This window comes from Sciurus carolinensis, chromosome 3 (assembly GCF_902686445.1).
Source record: "Sciurus carolinensis chromosome 3, mSciCar1.2, whole genome shotgun sequence".
NCBI classification, from domain to species: Eukaryota; Metazoa; Chordata; class Mammalia; order Rodentia; family Sciuridae; genus Sciurus; species Sciurus carolinensis.
In genome coordinates, this window is record NC_062215.1 from 5,665,483 (window position 1) to 5,680,240 (window position 14,758).

General features: G+C 47.9%; 1 protein-coding gene across 7 annotated transcripts in view; it reads right to left on the reverse strand.

The window, feature by feature from the left end:
- Positions 1–14,758, reverse strand: part of Tmem94 (transmembrane protein 94) — a 33,269-nt gene that overhangs the window by 17,487 nt on the left and 1,024 nt on the right. For 4 of the 7 annotated variants that reach the window (XM_047543401.1, XM_047543396.1, XM_047543400.1 and 1 more), the window contains exon 1: positions 1,547–1,615. In XM_047543401.1, the coding sequence (XP_047399357.1) occupies positions 1,547–1,600 (54 nt within the window). In that variant the 5' untranslated portion in view covers positions 1,601–1,615. Of the gene's footprint in view, positions 1–1,546; positions 1,616–5,368; positions 5,499–6,497; positions 6,589–6,749; positions 6,960–14,758 lie in introns of those variants that run through there. The other 3 variants (XM_047543399.1, XM_047543397.1, XM_047543398.1) reach the window with 2 other exon arrangements.

Consider the following 14,758-nt stretch of genomic DNA (forward strand, 5'->3'; position numbering starts at 1 on the left):
TCTGTCAGCCCTTCCCGCATGCAGTTAGGTGGGGTACCCCATGTGCCAGGGAACTCTGGGGAGACTGCAGCAAGTTCCTGTTATATGAGAAATAAGAACCTGAGTCAATACAGTCTGAGGTCTGCTTTTCTTGCCTACTGGGGCCAGTAAGGGTAATGAAAAATCTGACCCAGTCATAAGTACCCAAAGGTTTTGAAAGTAACCCTGCTTCCCAGATGCTAAAAATTCCCACCCTACCCCACTGCATGCACCTCAAGATGTTCCTGGGGCCAAGAGCAATCTCTCTATCCCAGAGGGACCAGGATGGGAGGAAACTAAAGCTTTTCGTGTAGACCCAGCCCATGGCACTGTTGTAAGTTCTCAGATTCAACTGGAGCATCAGACAGAATAACTCAAGGTTGGAAGGAAGTCCCAACTCAGGAGAGACTGGTGCCTACCACAAGTTGGCCTTGTTCTCTCTGTTCTGCTGTCCAGGAGGACTCCTGTCAGAGCGTAGGGATTTGGGGGAGCCTCAGGTGGGTGAAAGAACTCTGTCCACCAAATCATAACCACAGGAATCGGCTGACTGAGCAAGACTATCAAGATGCAAAGCTGAGCATCAGTCAGTCTAACAAGCCTTCCAAGAACTGACACCCCTGCGCTCTCCTGCACCCACCTCGGCCAGGTTTCTCAGGTGACACAATCAGAAGCTCCCAGCCCCCAGCCCCTATCCTTGCAAAGTCCCTCCAAGGTCCTCTCGGCTCATCATCTGTTTTCCTTCCTACTCCATGTGTTTCAGGAGCAACAGAATCAAGACTCCAGGCTCCGGTAGGCAGGTTATAAATTTAGACATTGACCTGAGGCCTAGACAAAGATAACCACCAGTTACAATGGGCTGGGGCCCCTTCTCTGGGTCCCCCGTCACAACCTTCTTAGTGCAGGCAGAGATAGGGCCCAAAGCTGGACTCCATGCAATGTCCAGGTCACTGAGGCAGAGCTGGTCAGTACCCTTGATTCTGAGTTTGGCCAGACACAGTTGGACAGTTTCCCAGCTTGCAACTGGGAAAATCAAAGGCAGAACAGAGCTGCTTCCTCCTCTTCTCGCTCCTCCACTCACCAGACCTTAACACTTTTCACCTATCTCCCCCACCTCCTGCAAGCCACCAAAACCCAGGAATAAATCATCTCTGCCCTGATGGCTCTGGACTGTCAGCCATGTAGTCCAGAAGAAAAAAAAAAAAAAAAATCCCCTTCCCTGGCCCCAAGAAGGATTGACATGCAGGCCACCTGTGCATTGAGACCTGCTCCTGGTATCCCTTGGCAGGATGCCCCCTGGGAGGCTCGGGTCCCAGTCCGGGGCTCTGGCTGACTCAGGCACCTGACATGCTGGCATTCTGGCTCTCATGCCCAATCTCCTCCCAAGGTCCTGGTTACCTCATGCTCCTTCTAGCTTCCTCCCATTCTGTAGCTCCAGGACTCCTTTGGCAACCACTAACCCAGACTCCCTCACTAAGCAGGGAGCAGGTTATGGGCGAGAAAAACGGGGAGCCAAGCTGGTAATACTCACTGTGCTGTGCTTGCCCCGATAGGGCATCCACAGCTCTGCCTGCTTAAAGAGCATGGGGCAGAGCGTTAGCTGCCTTCCAAGAGAAGGAGAGGCAGAACAGAGAGCAAGAAGAGGGCAGAGGACTGGTGCAGGCGTGAGCGAGGAGCCAGTGCTGCAGAGAATCAGGCGCAGCAGAGCGGAGCAGAGCTTCAATCTGCTGATTAATTCAGCCTATTTCCAGTCACGCTGCAGATTCAGGGAGGAGGGAGGAGGAGGAGGAGGAGGAGGAGGTGGCGGCAGGCTGCAACAGCAGCCCTGGGAGGGAGGGAGAAAGAGTGGAAGGAGGGAGGGGAAAGGAGGGCTGAGAAGAAAGTTTGTCCGATGCTCTGCCAGCTGTCCAGGAGCTTGGCCTGTTCTTCAGGGGAGGACCCACCCTGCAGGTACGCAGAGGAAAGATGTGCAGGCAGATAATAGACAGACAGACAGAGGGTCGGGTAGACAGACAGAAGAAAAAGCTGCCAAGGGCCTGGGGCCTGGAGGGGAACAGCTGATATCCAGGAGAACCCTGGGGTATAGAAATACCAGCTTTCTTTCCCAGACTACCTGTCTCTGCCCCTGTCACTGGACAAGGTTAGGAGCTCTACTGTGAATGAGCCCATCAGCGGAGAGCTCCCCAGACCACTCAGAGGCTCCCTGCTGGTAACAGCAGCTCCTCTACAGAGCTGCAGTAAAGAGGGAAGAGGACCTGTGCATCATTAGCACTAGTGCCTCCTGTACAGAGGGTGAGGACTGGCCATTGAGAAGGCTCCAGCAGCCGCCCAGGAGGGCTAAGCAGAGGGCCAAGGCGCTGGTAGAAGGAAGACTCCAGCAGCAGGAGGCAGAGCCAGCCGAAAGGAGGCATTCCAACACCTTCCTATCAGCTAATCAATGGGGAGAAGCTCGGCATTGACACACCAGTCAAAAGCTGCTAGGACCAGGCTGCCTGGGTACCCCAGGCCTCATCTCCTGGACAGAAGAGGAGGCCAGTTAGCAGGGGCTCCCACTTCAGCACCTCCCAGAGCATCAAGCAGGGCCTGAGAGAGTGGGGGCTACAGAAATATGGTGCTGGAACCAATCCTGACATAAAGGAAGCTCTCAGCACAGGCCCCTGGGTGAAGGAGCAGCTGAGGCACAGGAGGGGCTGAGACACTTCTCTGCCATCCTTGGATTGGGGCTACAACGCCCCAGGGAGAGGAGACAGCTTAACAGGTCCCCTAGCTGGAGGCTGACTGCATTCCTCCAGGGTCCTGTCTCCTAGAGCTCCAGGAAGCAAAAAGCTGCAGGAGCTGGCCTCTCCCCTCCCCCTTCATGAGCTAGCATGGCTCCCTGTGGGGCCCCTGCCAAACAGAGAGCTGAATGGGGACAGAAAGGAGGGGCTGGGCAGTCCAGAGGTTAAGGGCAGGAAGTCTCCATGTAGGGCAGGAAAGCAAGGCGGGCGGGGTCAGCTTCCGTGCCAGCCACTGTGTGGACCATGGGCCACAGTCAAGGAGAAAGACTCTGTTTCCCTGTCCCTTGCTCCTGGAGCCACCGCTCGGGGGAACCACAAGTCAGCCAATGCTCGCCCTTCTCTGTGGCAAGCCCTAGAGGGGACAGCACAGGGGCTACAGCAGGAGTTATGCAGGCCCCACTGCAGCCTCTCCCTCCCCTCCACTTTCCGCACTGCCCACCTCAGCCACGGGAAAGGGGAGGCTGCACCGCTGTCGCTGCTGCAGCACATCCACCATGGGCTTGAGGAGACTGAGAACTGGTAGGTCTAAAGGAGGGCAGGGTGCCAAAAATCATCCAGCAACTACCAACTGATCCTGGGCTGAGCCCGGCACCTACAGACCACCTGATTACCAGTTGACCGTGCCAGCTCCTTCCAATCCTACCTCTCCAAGATGCTTTCTGACTGCCCTGGGCTATGGATCATCTTTAAACTCCAGCACACAACTTGAAAGGTACTCGTGTAGGTAGAAAACCTGTCAGGTCCTAACTGAATCACCTGTGCTATTGATTACTCAATTAGACAATAAGCCTCTGCAAGCCAGAGGCCACCTCCCCAGCACCTAGTGCTTTACCAATCCAAAGTCAGCATCCCAACGGCAAAGCTGCTGCTGCTGGTCATGAGGTTTTCTAACTCATGGCTCATCTATGGAGCAAGAGGACACAGAAATCCCCCAGGAAAATGGGGCTCTCAAGTCTTCTCCCTCAGGCTTGAGGGCAAAGCCAGCCCCTCAACTTTGTTTCCTCTATACACCAGGCACTGGTGTTTTGGCAATAAGCTGGAACCAGAGGAAAATACTGTCCTCTGGGGGGCACTGAGGTCCCCACTGAAGAGGACCATCATTTACATGACATCAGAGTCTCCAGGGGCGCTCCCTGGAGCTGAGCAGTGCACAGCATCTGCAGCAATCTTGCACCCTGGCTAGGAGTCAGGGTGTGACCTTCCCTCAGTGCCAATCACTGCTGGGATGGACACCTGCAGGGCAGTCAGAGGTGGCTACAAACAAGAAGCTGAACTTTGTTCAAGTCCACGAGCCTGATGCATAACTGGTCCAGAGGCACAAGAAGCCTGAGCTGAACAGGCAGCAGTCAGCCAAGTGCTGCCAGAAGCCTGGGGAGTGAACCCACAGTTCCCTTCTCCACACCACCCCAAGCTCTTAAGTTAACAAATATTTGCTAAGCCCTTGCTACATGCCAGGCTGTGTGCTGAGACCCAGGGAAAGTGAGATACAGCAGAAGAAAGAGATGACATCCATAGAGTGTAACGAACACGATGGGAAAGGTACCATGAATACTGAAGGCAGGGGCCTCGTAAGGGGAAGAGGGATGAATGTGCAAAGGATGAGGTCTACACTGGGTCTGGAAGAAAGGGTAGAAGGATTCTGCTAGGAAAGAGGACAAGGTCGCTTCAGAAGGCACGATCTCCACATGGTGTCTGTGTCCAAACTGTGAAGCATTCAGCGTAGCTAGAGGAACAGCCAAGGCAAGGAAGGACACTGATGGGCAGGAGCAGAATGTGCGTGCCTCAAGACCTTAGTAGGTGTGCCAGTTTTTAGCACCACGTAGATGGAGGCTAGTGAGCAGAGACAGAGAGGATGCCTATATTAGGAGGGTGGGCAGGAGCCAGGCAAGAGACACAGGACTTCCTCTAGGGCAGTCTTTGTCATGGGAAAGGAAGATTCTGTTTATTCTTCTCTTTATGGTACCAAGGATTGAACCCAGGGTTTCAGACAGGTTAGGCAAACACTCTACCATTAAATTACATTCCCAGCCCTGGGAGAGGAATATTCTGATTGACAATTCTACACCTCCATTCAAAGATGGTGCACCTGGAGACTGGGTTGATCTTACAGACAGCCTGGACCGCCTGGCTGCTCCCTTCTCCCGCCTCCCAGCTACCCCACCCCAGCTGATTAAGCAGCTGTGTTTGGAGTCTGATGGGGAGCTGATCCCTAACCACAGACAGGGTGCCCAACAGTCCTCAACATGGCTCAGCAGGTTGGGGCATAGCATAGCAAAGAGCAAACAAACTAAATCATACACCTCTGGGCAAGGAGTGGAAAACTGGCTTGGGGCCAACCCAAATCAGAAACCCCACTGCTGTGCAGTTGTGTTAAGTGGTCTGCCCTTCACTCTTCATCCCACCAAGCACTGCTGCCATCTCAGAGAGGTCATGGTCACAGCTCTCAAGCCTCAGAGCCATGACCCCTCTCTTCTTTCACTATAAAGCCCCTAAATGAGGACTTCCCAGCAAACCCAGGTGGGGAGGCCAACAGAGGCACCCCAACAACAGCCACAGGGCAACAGAGCAGGGCCCACCAGATGCTTCTCCTTCAGGTCCATGGGCCCAGGGTACTGTAGGCATGCCCAGATGAAGGCAGTCACACCCGGAAGGAAGACTCCTCCCCAGCATGGACAAACCCCAGAGCGTCTGTCCCAGTCACAGCATCTGGGGAAAAAGAAGAAAGAAGCCATGTAGGTCAGGTTGTAGGACTAGGTGACTACCACGTAACACAAGTCTCATCAAAGCCACAGAGTGGTACAGAGGAAAGGACTCGTCCCACTGACCACCAGAGCCCCATCAGCCCTGTCCTACCACAGCACTGCTCCGAGCAGTTTTGGACAATTTCCACTCTCTGAGGCCAGGAGGGAAGGACTCAAGAGGGGACACCAACCTTCTTTCTCAGAGGCACACTGCGTTTGGTTCCATGCATACTGTTAATCACAAATTTCCAGCAGACAGAAAAAGCTTTGGCTTATCACCATTTTTCAGAATTAGGGTCAAGGTGAGCATGGGGCTCGTGCGGAATCTAGATACAACTCCGACAATGAGGGAACAGCTGCTGCAACCAGGAGCAGGCGCCTTCTCTTTCTATTTGCTGGGAAACGTGTGCCACACTTGCCAGCACACACATGCCTACAGGCCCCTGAGCTTCTCCTGCAGGTGACGGCAGTGTCTGACAGGCACCCAGGCAGAGGTCCGCAAGGACAGGCAGGCCAATCTGACAACCAGTCTGGCAAAAGCTGACTAGTTATCTGGAAAAATCAGATTAGCCCAGGGATTAGGATGTGAGAGCATGTGTTTAGCACTCAGGAGACCCTGCGTTTGATGCCCAGCACCACCAAAAAAAAAAAAAAAAAAAAAAATTAGCTTGACCTCTCCACCCATCCAGCACCTGCCCCACACAAGCTTGACCCTCAACCTTCCAGTGAGCCACAACTCCAGCCCGCTTCATTTTATCTTGAGACAGGGTCTTGCTACGTTGCCGAGGCTAGTCTTGAACCTGCAGTTCTCCTGCCTCAGCGCCCCCACGTTGCTGGGACCACAGGTATGCCACCATGTCCAGCAGGGCCTTTCAGGGCCTCAGGTCAGGGCATGTTTGGGTGAAGAGTGACACTAGGAGAGCTAGCGTGGTGCCAGGTGACTCCTCCTGGCAGAAGCACTAACCTGCTGATGAAGGCAGTTCTTTCTGGGACTTGCGGCAAGCTTCCGGCAGAGGAACCAATCAGAGGCACAGGAGAACTGACCCATAAAAGAGCTGCGGGGAAACAAGGAAGCTGTGTCCAGAGGGCCGGCCAGGAAGCCCAGTTTCTGCAGCCACTAACTCCACTCCAAAACCCCACCCAATTTCTCGGGCGACATCAGTGCTGATGGCATTAGCGCTGTTGTCACTGGCCACACTGCCAAGTTTCTCCCTACCTCCTCCTTTCAGCCAGGACTTTCAAAGCCCAGCCAGCCCCACAGGGTCCAACAGATAGTGACGCTGGAAGCAGCTTTGCCAGGCAGTGACATCTGGTCCCTGGCAGCCAACTGAAATGAGATCCTGAGAGGCCGAGTCCCTCCTCCCCAGGGCCACACTCTGATTCCGGCAATGACAGCTGAGGTCCCCAGATACTCCATCCCAGCAGGCTGGATGAGGTAGTGGCCACAGAGGGAAAGACACCAGGAGCCAAATGGGGACTGTGCCTGTTAACTTCTCCCACCAACACTGCAAGAGTGAAATAACTCTGCAGCCAGCTGGAACCATGGCAGCGCAGAGGGCAGCCAGGAACAAGACATTTTCCTAACCGTCTGTTTTCCCAGCATTCCATCCGTGAGATTCTGGGAGAGACTGTTCTTAGTGGTCTGACCTGAAACCAGGAACAGTCCCCTTAAACGGTCAGCTTCGCTGGAGGCCACTGTTAAAAGAAGCACAGGCTCCAAAGTCAAATGTTCCTGGGTTCAAATCCCAGCTCTGACATGTATCAAATGCCAGATGATCTCGGCACATTTGAGATCTCTGAGCTTGTGTGTCCTTTTCTCAGAATGAAAACAATATGTATTTCACAAAGATGCTCCAAAAACTGTGTAAAATAGTACAGGCAAGGGGCCTAGTATGATACTGGTAGACAGTAGGTATGAAAAATTGGTATTGGGGATTGAACTTAGGGGTGCTTTACCATTGTGCCACATCCCCAGCCCTTCTTAATTTTTATTCTGAGCTAGGGTCTCACTAATTTCCTGAGACTGGTCTCAAACTTGAGTTCCTCCTGTCTCACCCTCCAGAGTCATTGGAATTACAGGCATGAGTCACCGTGCCAGACGGTGCAACCACTTTGAAAACAGTTTGGCAGTTCCTTAAAGTTTTAAGTGCTATACACAATTAGTATGTGACCCAGCAATGAAAACATACGTACTTGAACTGTATGCAAATGTTGTTAACAGTTTTATTCAAAACAGCCCCAAACTGGAAACAGACCAAATATCCATTCACAGGGAAATGGAAATGGATGAATAAACTGTGGTCTATCCATGTGGTGGAACTCTACCTTGCAATACAACAAAATGAAGTATAATCTAATATACAAAATGGTATGAATAAATCTCCAAAAGATTTGCTGAGGGCTGGGGATATAGCTCAGTTGGTAGAGTGCTTGCCTTGCAAGCATAAGGCCCTGAGTTCGATCCCCAGCATCGCAAAAAAAAAAAAAAAAAAAAAAAAAAAAAAAGATTTGCTGAATGAAAGGAGTTAGACACAAGAGTCCATGTACACAAACTTTAGAACAGGCAAAACTAACCTACATACAGATCAGAGGCCATGGCAGGCAGGGAGTGACTACAAAGTGCCTAAGGACCCTTTGGCACTGTCTCTGGGTTGTAGATGGCATTCACATCTGTATGTACATTTGTCAAAATTCTGTGAACTATACACTTAAATAGGTGCCTTCTACTGTGTATAAATTTTGCTGCACAGCTCAATTCACAATAGCTAGATTGTGGAACCAACCTAGATGCCCTTCAATTGACAAATGGATAAAGAAACTGTGATATATATATATATATATATATATATATATATATATATATATATAAAATGGAATATTACTCAGCCATAAAGAAGAATAAAATTATGGCATTTGCTGGTAAATGCATGAAGTTGGAAAATATCATGCTAAGTGAAATAGGCCAAGCCCAAAAAACCAAAGGTCGAATGTTTTCTCTGATAAGTGCATGACAATATAGAATGGGTGGGTGGCGGGGGGAAGAGAAGAATGAAGGAACTTTGGATGGTGTAGAGGAAAAAGGGTGGAAGGAGGTGGGGGACAGAAAGATAGTAGAATGAGACAGACAGTATTACCCTATGTATATGTATGATTACATGAATGGTGTGAATCTACATTGTGTATAACCATCTAAATGAAAAGTTGTATCCCATTTATGTACAATGAATCAAAATGTAGTCTGTAAAAATAAAAAAATTTTTAAAAAAATTTTGCTGCACAGAGGTGATTTTCAAAAAAGCAAGGGAGAATCTGGGATGGAACTAAAGAAGCTCAACGAACGTCTAAAATGCCTAGCACATGCAAGATTTGGGGGATCTAAGGGGGAAAGGGGACAATAAAGGAAGCAAACATTATCAAGTACCTACAGTGTGCTGGGGGGCTACAGTTTAAACCTGAAGTGTCCCTCAATGGTCCATGGATAAAAGGCTTGGTCACCAGCCTATGGTACCATTAAGAAGTGGCAGAACCTTTAGGAGGTAGGGACTAGTGGAAGGAAACTAGATCACTGGAGGCATGACTGTAAAGAGGACATTGTGACCCTGGCTCCCGCCTGTCTCTTTGCTTTCCAGCTGCCATGAAGTGAGCAGCCTCCTCCACCACACGCTTCTGCCGTGGTGTACTCTGCTGCCAAAGCTACGTGGCCCAGAGACCATAGCCTGGAACTGAGCCAAAATAGACCTTTCTTCCTTTTAAACTTATGGTCTCAGGACCTGGTTAGAGTAACAGAAAACTGACAGACACTAGGCAACTGCATATGCATAAAGAAGTGCAAGGAATGGTTCTGTTTTAAAAGTATAAGACAGTCTTTCCCCAGAGAGATTTCAAATATGGCCTATTGGGGGGGCTGTTATAAAAAAGGAACTAAAACTCAAATTGGGCATTGAAATACTAAACAGGAACTACAAACAACCAGGGTGCACTGAGAGGTGGGCTGGAGGGCCTAGGAAGTATTCCTGGACGAAGCAGCAGAAGGCCTAAGGAAGATGAGGGAAGAAATGTCAGACCACCCAGGAGAGGAATCCAGGGCCAACACAGAGAGAGCAAGAAGGCCAGACCAAAGAGGCCCTGAAGGTTTCTGAGTAGGTCCAGCATCTGAAGAGGTTAGTGAGTGGATCAGAGGGAGAGAGAAAAGAAACAAAGGGCAGAGTGTTAGAATGAAATTAGGATAACTGTTTTGCTAAGGTGAGTAGCCAGGCAAAGATGGCAACGGGAGCCATGGAAACAGAGCCTGGATATTTCCTGCTGCCAAGCACAGAACCAAAGTCAAAAAAAGACAGGCGGGGCCCAGGGCTCCTATGGAGGGTGAGGAGGGAGTTGGCTGCCCTTCAGATCCCTTCTAGCTCAATCTGCAGTAGCTGAGTTTGCATTCGAGCCTCTCCCAACACACCAGTACACAATCTGGTGGCCTTGTACTCAGCTGAATAGCTGTGCCCCAAGGGAACTAACTGATACATCAACGCTAAGCTGAAGGGAGGTATTTAACAGCAGGCCACCACCCTCTATCCTTGGTGGCATTCTAGTCAATATTTTTATCAATGACTTGGGTGAGAAAACAGATGGTATGCTAATCAAATTCTTGGATAGCATAAACCTGGAAAGGGGATAAGCATCAAAATCCAAGGAGATCTGAATGGACTGAAATGATGAGCCAAACCCAACAGGCTCAATTTAACTAGGAAAAAATATTAAGCCCTGAGCCCAGGTTCAAAACCTACTGTATAAAACTACCATGGATGTTAACTCAATTGCCACATAAATGAGCATGGTCACTCAGAGTTCATTCACATTTAGGGTGCATTAACAGATTTACCAAGTCCCCAGCAAGAGCAGGGTTAAGTCTGCTTTCTCTACATATCAGAGCATATCTAGAATATTTTGTTAGTTACGCCTCACACATTTAAAGAAGGACACCTACCAAACTGGAAGGCTTCCAGAGAGTAGTAACCAGGCTGCAGAAACTCTGACACGCAACTCTGGAGGCTGAGGCAGGAGGACTGCAGATTGGAGGCCAACCTCAGCAATTGAGTGAGGCCCTAAGCAACTTAGTGAGACCACATCTCAAAATAAAAAGGGCTGGGGATGTGACTCAGTGGTTAAGCAGCCCTGGGTTCAATCCCTGGCACCCCAAATGAATAAATAGATAAATGACTTAACTTTAAAGGGCTGGGGATATAATTCAGTGGTATAGCACCCCTGAGTTCAAATCCCAGTACCAAAAACATTTTTTAAAAAAATGAAAATAAAAAATAAAATCCAAACTGTGACATGAGAAATGGTGGAAAAAACTAAATAGGTTTAGCCAGGGTACCAAAAGCACAGAGCAGGGAGAGCTAGGCAGGTGTGACGGCTTCGATGAGAAGGACAGCCAAGCTTGCTCTGGGAGGCCCTGAATCAGGGAGGAGGACCACAGGCAGGAGGCTGGAAGAGGCAGACGGGGACTCAACATGGGCAATATTTTTTTACATAATTAGAACTGTATTAAAAAATGGAATGGGCTGCCCTGGGAGGCAAAAGTTCCCCGTCACTAAAAAGAAGCAAGCAGAGGCTGAGAAATTATGGAGATAATTAACACCACTGGTAGACATTAGGAGAGAGATGACTTTTTATGGTCTCTTCTAACCCTGAGAGACTATGGAAGCAAGAAATCTAGTATATTCTAGATATAAAAAGACCAAGTCCACTCATAAAAGAGACATTCAAATTCGATTTCCTCATGAGAACAAAGAAACTTTCACCACCTGCTTCAAGGCTGTAAAGCCATGGTAATCAAGGCAGTGTGGTTTGGGGTTGGCATTTGAGAGTCTAGAAATAGATCCAGACATATATAGACAATCGATTTTTGAAAAAAGTGCCAAGACAATTCGGTGGAGAAAGGAAAGTCTTTTCAACAAATGGTGCTGGAACAATTGACTATTCAGAGGCAAAAAAAAAAAAAAAAATTTAACTTTGAAATATAACTTGCACCATATACAAAGATTAACTCGAAATGAATCACAGACCTAAATGTAAAACTATAAAACTTCTAGAAGAGATAGGATAAAATCTTTATAACCTTAGGTTGGATTTCCTGGATTCAACAAAAGCATAATCTACAAAAGAAAAAAAGGGTAAGTGGGAACTGAATGGGGATAAGAGTAGGAGAGAAATTTTTACTGTGTATACTTTCATATTTTTTATTTTTTTCCTTTTGATTTTCAAACCATGTGAATGTATCAAATGTATCTTTTTTTTTTTTTTGGGGGGGGTAGGTACCAGGGATTTAACCCAGGGGCATTTCACCACCCAGCTTCATAACCAGCCCTTTTTATATTTTATTTAGAGACAGGGGTCTCACTTGGAACCCTCCTGCTTCAGTCTCCCAAGTAATTGGGATTACAGGCATGTACCACCACGCCCAGTTCAAAGGTATTTTAAAGATCAGTAACTTCTCACTTCCTGGTATATGCAAAAGAAGTAAAAATTGAGATTGAAACATTTACTCACCCATGTTCATAATGGCATAATTCATTCATGATAGCTTAAAGTCAGAAGCAACCCGAGTGTCCAGGGATAGGAGAATGAATAAACAAAATGTAATACATCCCTACAATGGAATACAGTGTGGTCTTAAAGAGGAAGGGCATTCTGATGCCCACTGCATGCCATGGATGGACCTTGAAGGCATCATACTAAGTAAAATAAGCCAGGCAGAAAGGCATTAATACTGGATGATCCCTCCCTCTGGGTTTCTAGAGGATTCAAAGTCAAAGTATCAAAGTCGCTGAGACAGGAAGCAAAATGGTGGTTGCCAGGAGATATAGCAGGAGTGAATAGGGACATGGTGTTTAATAGGGACACAGTTTCAGTTAGGGAAAGTAAGAAAGTTCTGGAAACGGATGGTGGTGATGGTTGCATAACAGTGCAAATGTACTTAACACTATAGAACTGGTCCACTTTATGCCATGTATATTTTACCACCGCTACCACAAAAAAATCAGCATCTGCTGATTCTGACTTTGCAAGAGGCTCTGCCTACTGTCACCCAGCAATGTGGCCTCTGGGGTTCCCTGTCTGCCTGAGGAAGGCTTACGCTTTTGAAGTCTACCTTAAGTCTCTCTCTTTCCAGTAGTTTTCTGTTTACCTCCTAGGAAGGAAAGCTGGTATCAAGAATGACTCAAGAGAATCCTAAAATTATGAAAACTAGGATCATATAATTATGCTAAAATTTCTGGTTTCCCAAATTCTACTCTCAGTCCTTCAGGCACCCCTCACCCCAGCTGTACACAGGCATGAGGGTTGGGTGGAAATCTGGCCCTTACCCCACTAGCCATACCACGTGACCATAATGTTTACTACTGTCTCAGCAGCCCTAGGCAAAGCTGATTATTATACAAACCCCTGATCACCAAACCCCTGATCACATTCTTGCTGGCGGGTCTCCTCGGAGAAAAACATTCCTGTTTCAGTCATGACCTAACCTTTAGTTCACCTGTGCTGCTGTAAACAAACCCCGGTCTGCTCGGAAATTGGAGTTTAAACAATATTTTTAACGGAGCCAAGAATAAATTTTCAGCAAGGAAAGACACCACAGTGAAAATAACAAGATAAAAAAAAAAAAAAAACCACCGATACACATTTACCAGTGACTGCCAAGCCTGACCCGGAGCCTTCTCACTTGAACACCAGGAGTGGACGGACCTAGGCTCTTCCCAGCCTGCACTGCTATGGTAAGGGTGCATAATTGACTCACCAGGTTGGGTTAAATAGAGTCTTGGGTGTAGGCAGTTTACATTGCTTCTACTCCCTCTCCCTATAGAAATTGTTTCCTGAGCCCAATTTAGGGGAAAAGCAGGAAGGAACCAAAGAACTGTGCCCTCAGTTGCTCATTAGTTCTACAGAGTTAAGATTTCCAAAGGGCTGATTCTCCACACTATGAGTTGGCACTCCCTAGCAACTTCTCAAAATAGAAATGTGAAGTGCTTTCTGTTTTCTTCCATTTCTCTGCCCAGCTCTGCCTCTCCTGGTCTAATTTTCTGAAGTCAGGTCAACATAAAAGAGGGATATGGTGGAGTGGGTGATCAGTTAACCCTCAATTTTATGGGGACTGCTTATCAAGGGGATGCTGTGTACTTCACTTCCCTGGCCTATGCACTCCTCCAGGATCTGCCAGGTTCCCCTTCTGTAACTCCTACGGAGAAAACCAGTGAGCAAGGAAGAACTAATAGGGTAGCTGAAATAAGACCAAAGTATATTTGTAGATTATATCAGAATATGCTATCTCCTGCTGCAGGGTTAACTGTCTACATTCTAATAAAACTTTTAAACTACCTCTTCAGGATACTAAGATCAATTTTTCTATTACCAAGAACACCATGCAGAGACACTACAGTGGTATTTCTTCCTCAGTATTCTCAACATTTTTCTGCCTCTGTGCTGTTATTGTTTCTGACACATTCCCATTAATGACATTTTTAATGATGCTGCCTTGGTTCCCCAAAACACAAGAGGCTCACCTGGTTCTTGACTGAGAACCACTAAAATAATTATGCCCCTAAATACTGAGAGATAAATACTGAGTATCAATATAAGAAATCAGCAGGCCATGGTACAGACCTTGTCATCCCAGCTACTGGAGAGTTTGAGATAGGAGGATCACAAATTCAAAGCCAACCTGGGCAATTTAGTGAAACTGACTCAAGCTAAAAAAATAAAAAGGGCCTGGGATGCAGCTCATTGGTAGAGGGCCCCTGGATCAATCCCCAGTAATCAAAGGCAGAAAAGAAAGAACCTGTGAACTACCTGGTTGTGAATTAAGATTAATGGATGAAAAAGTACACTAAGAATCTGGTAAGCAAGATGGGGATGTAGAGCACTTGCCAAATATGTGCAAGGCCTTGGATTCAATCACCAGTGCGCAAAAAGAAGAAGAAGAAGAAGAAATCTGGTAAGTGCTAGACAGCATGGCTCTAGTGAGTGAAAAACGTAAAAATCTAGATTTCCGGATTACAGTCCAGCTCAAAGGGAACCTGGTAAAGCCCCTTTGCCTCTCCAGTTCTGTCTCCACATCTGTAAAATGAAAAAAAATGTTATGCCTCTCCCCTCCACACTTCCATCTCTTCAAGAGTAACCACGGAGTAACTGAACTATGTCAGTAAAGCTGAGCTTCTTGGAGCGTGAGAAAATATC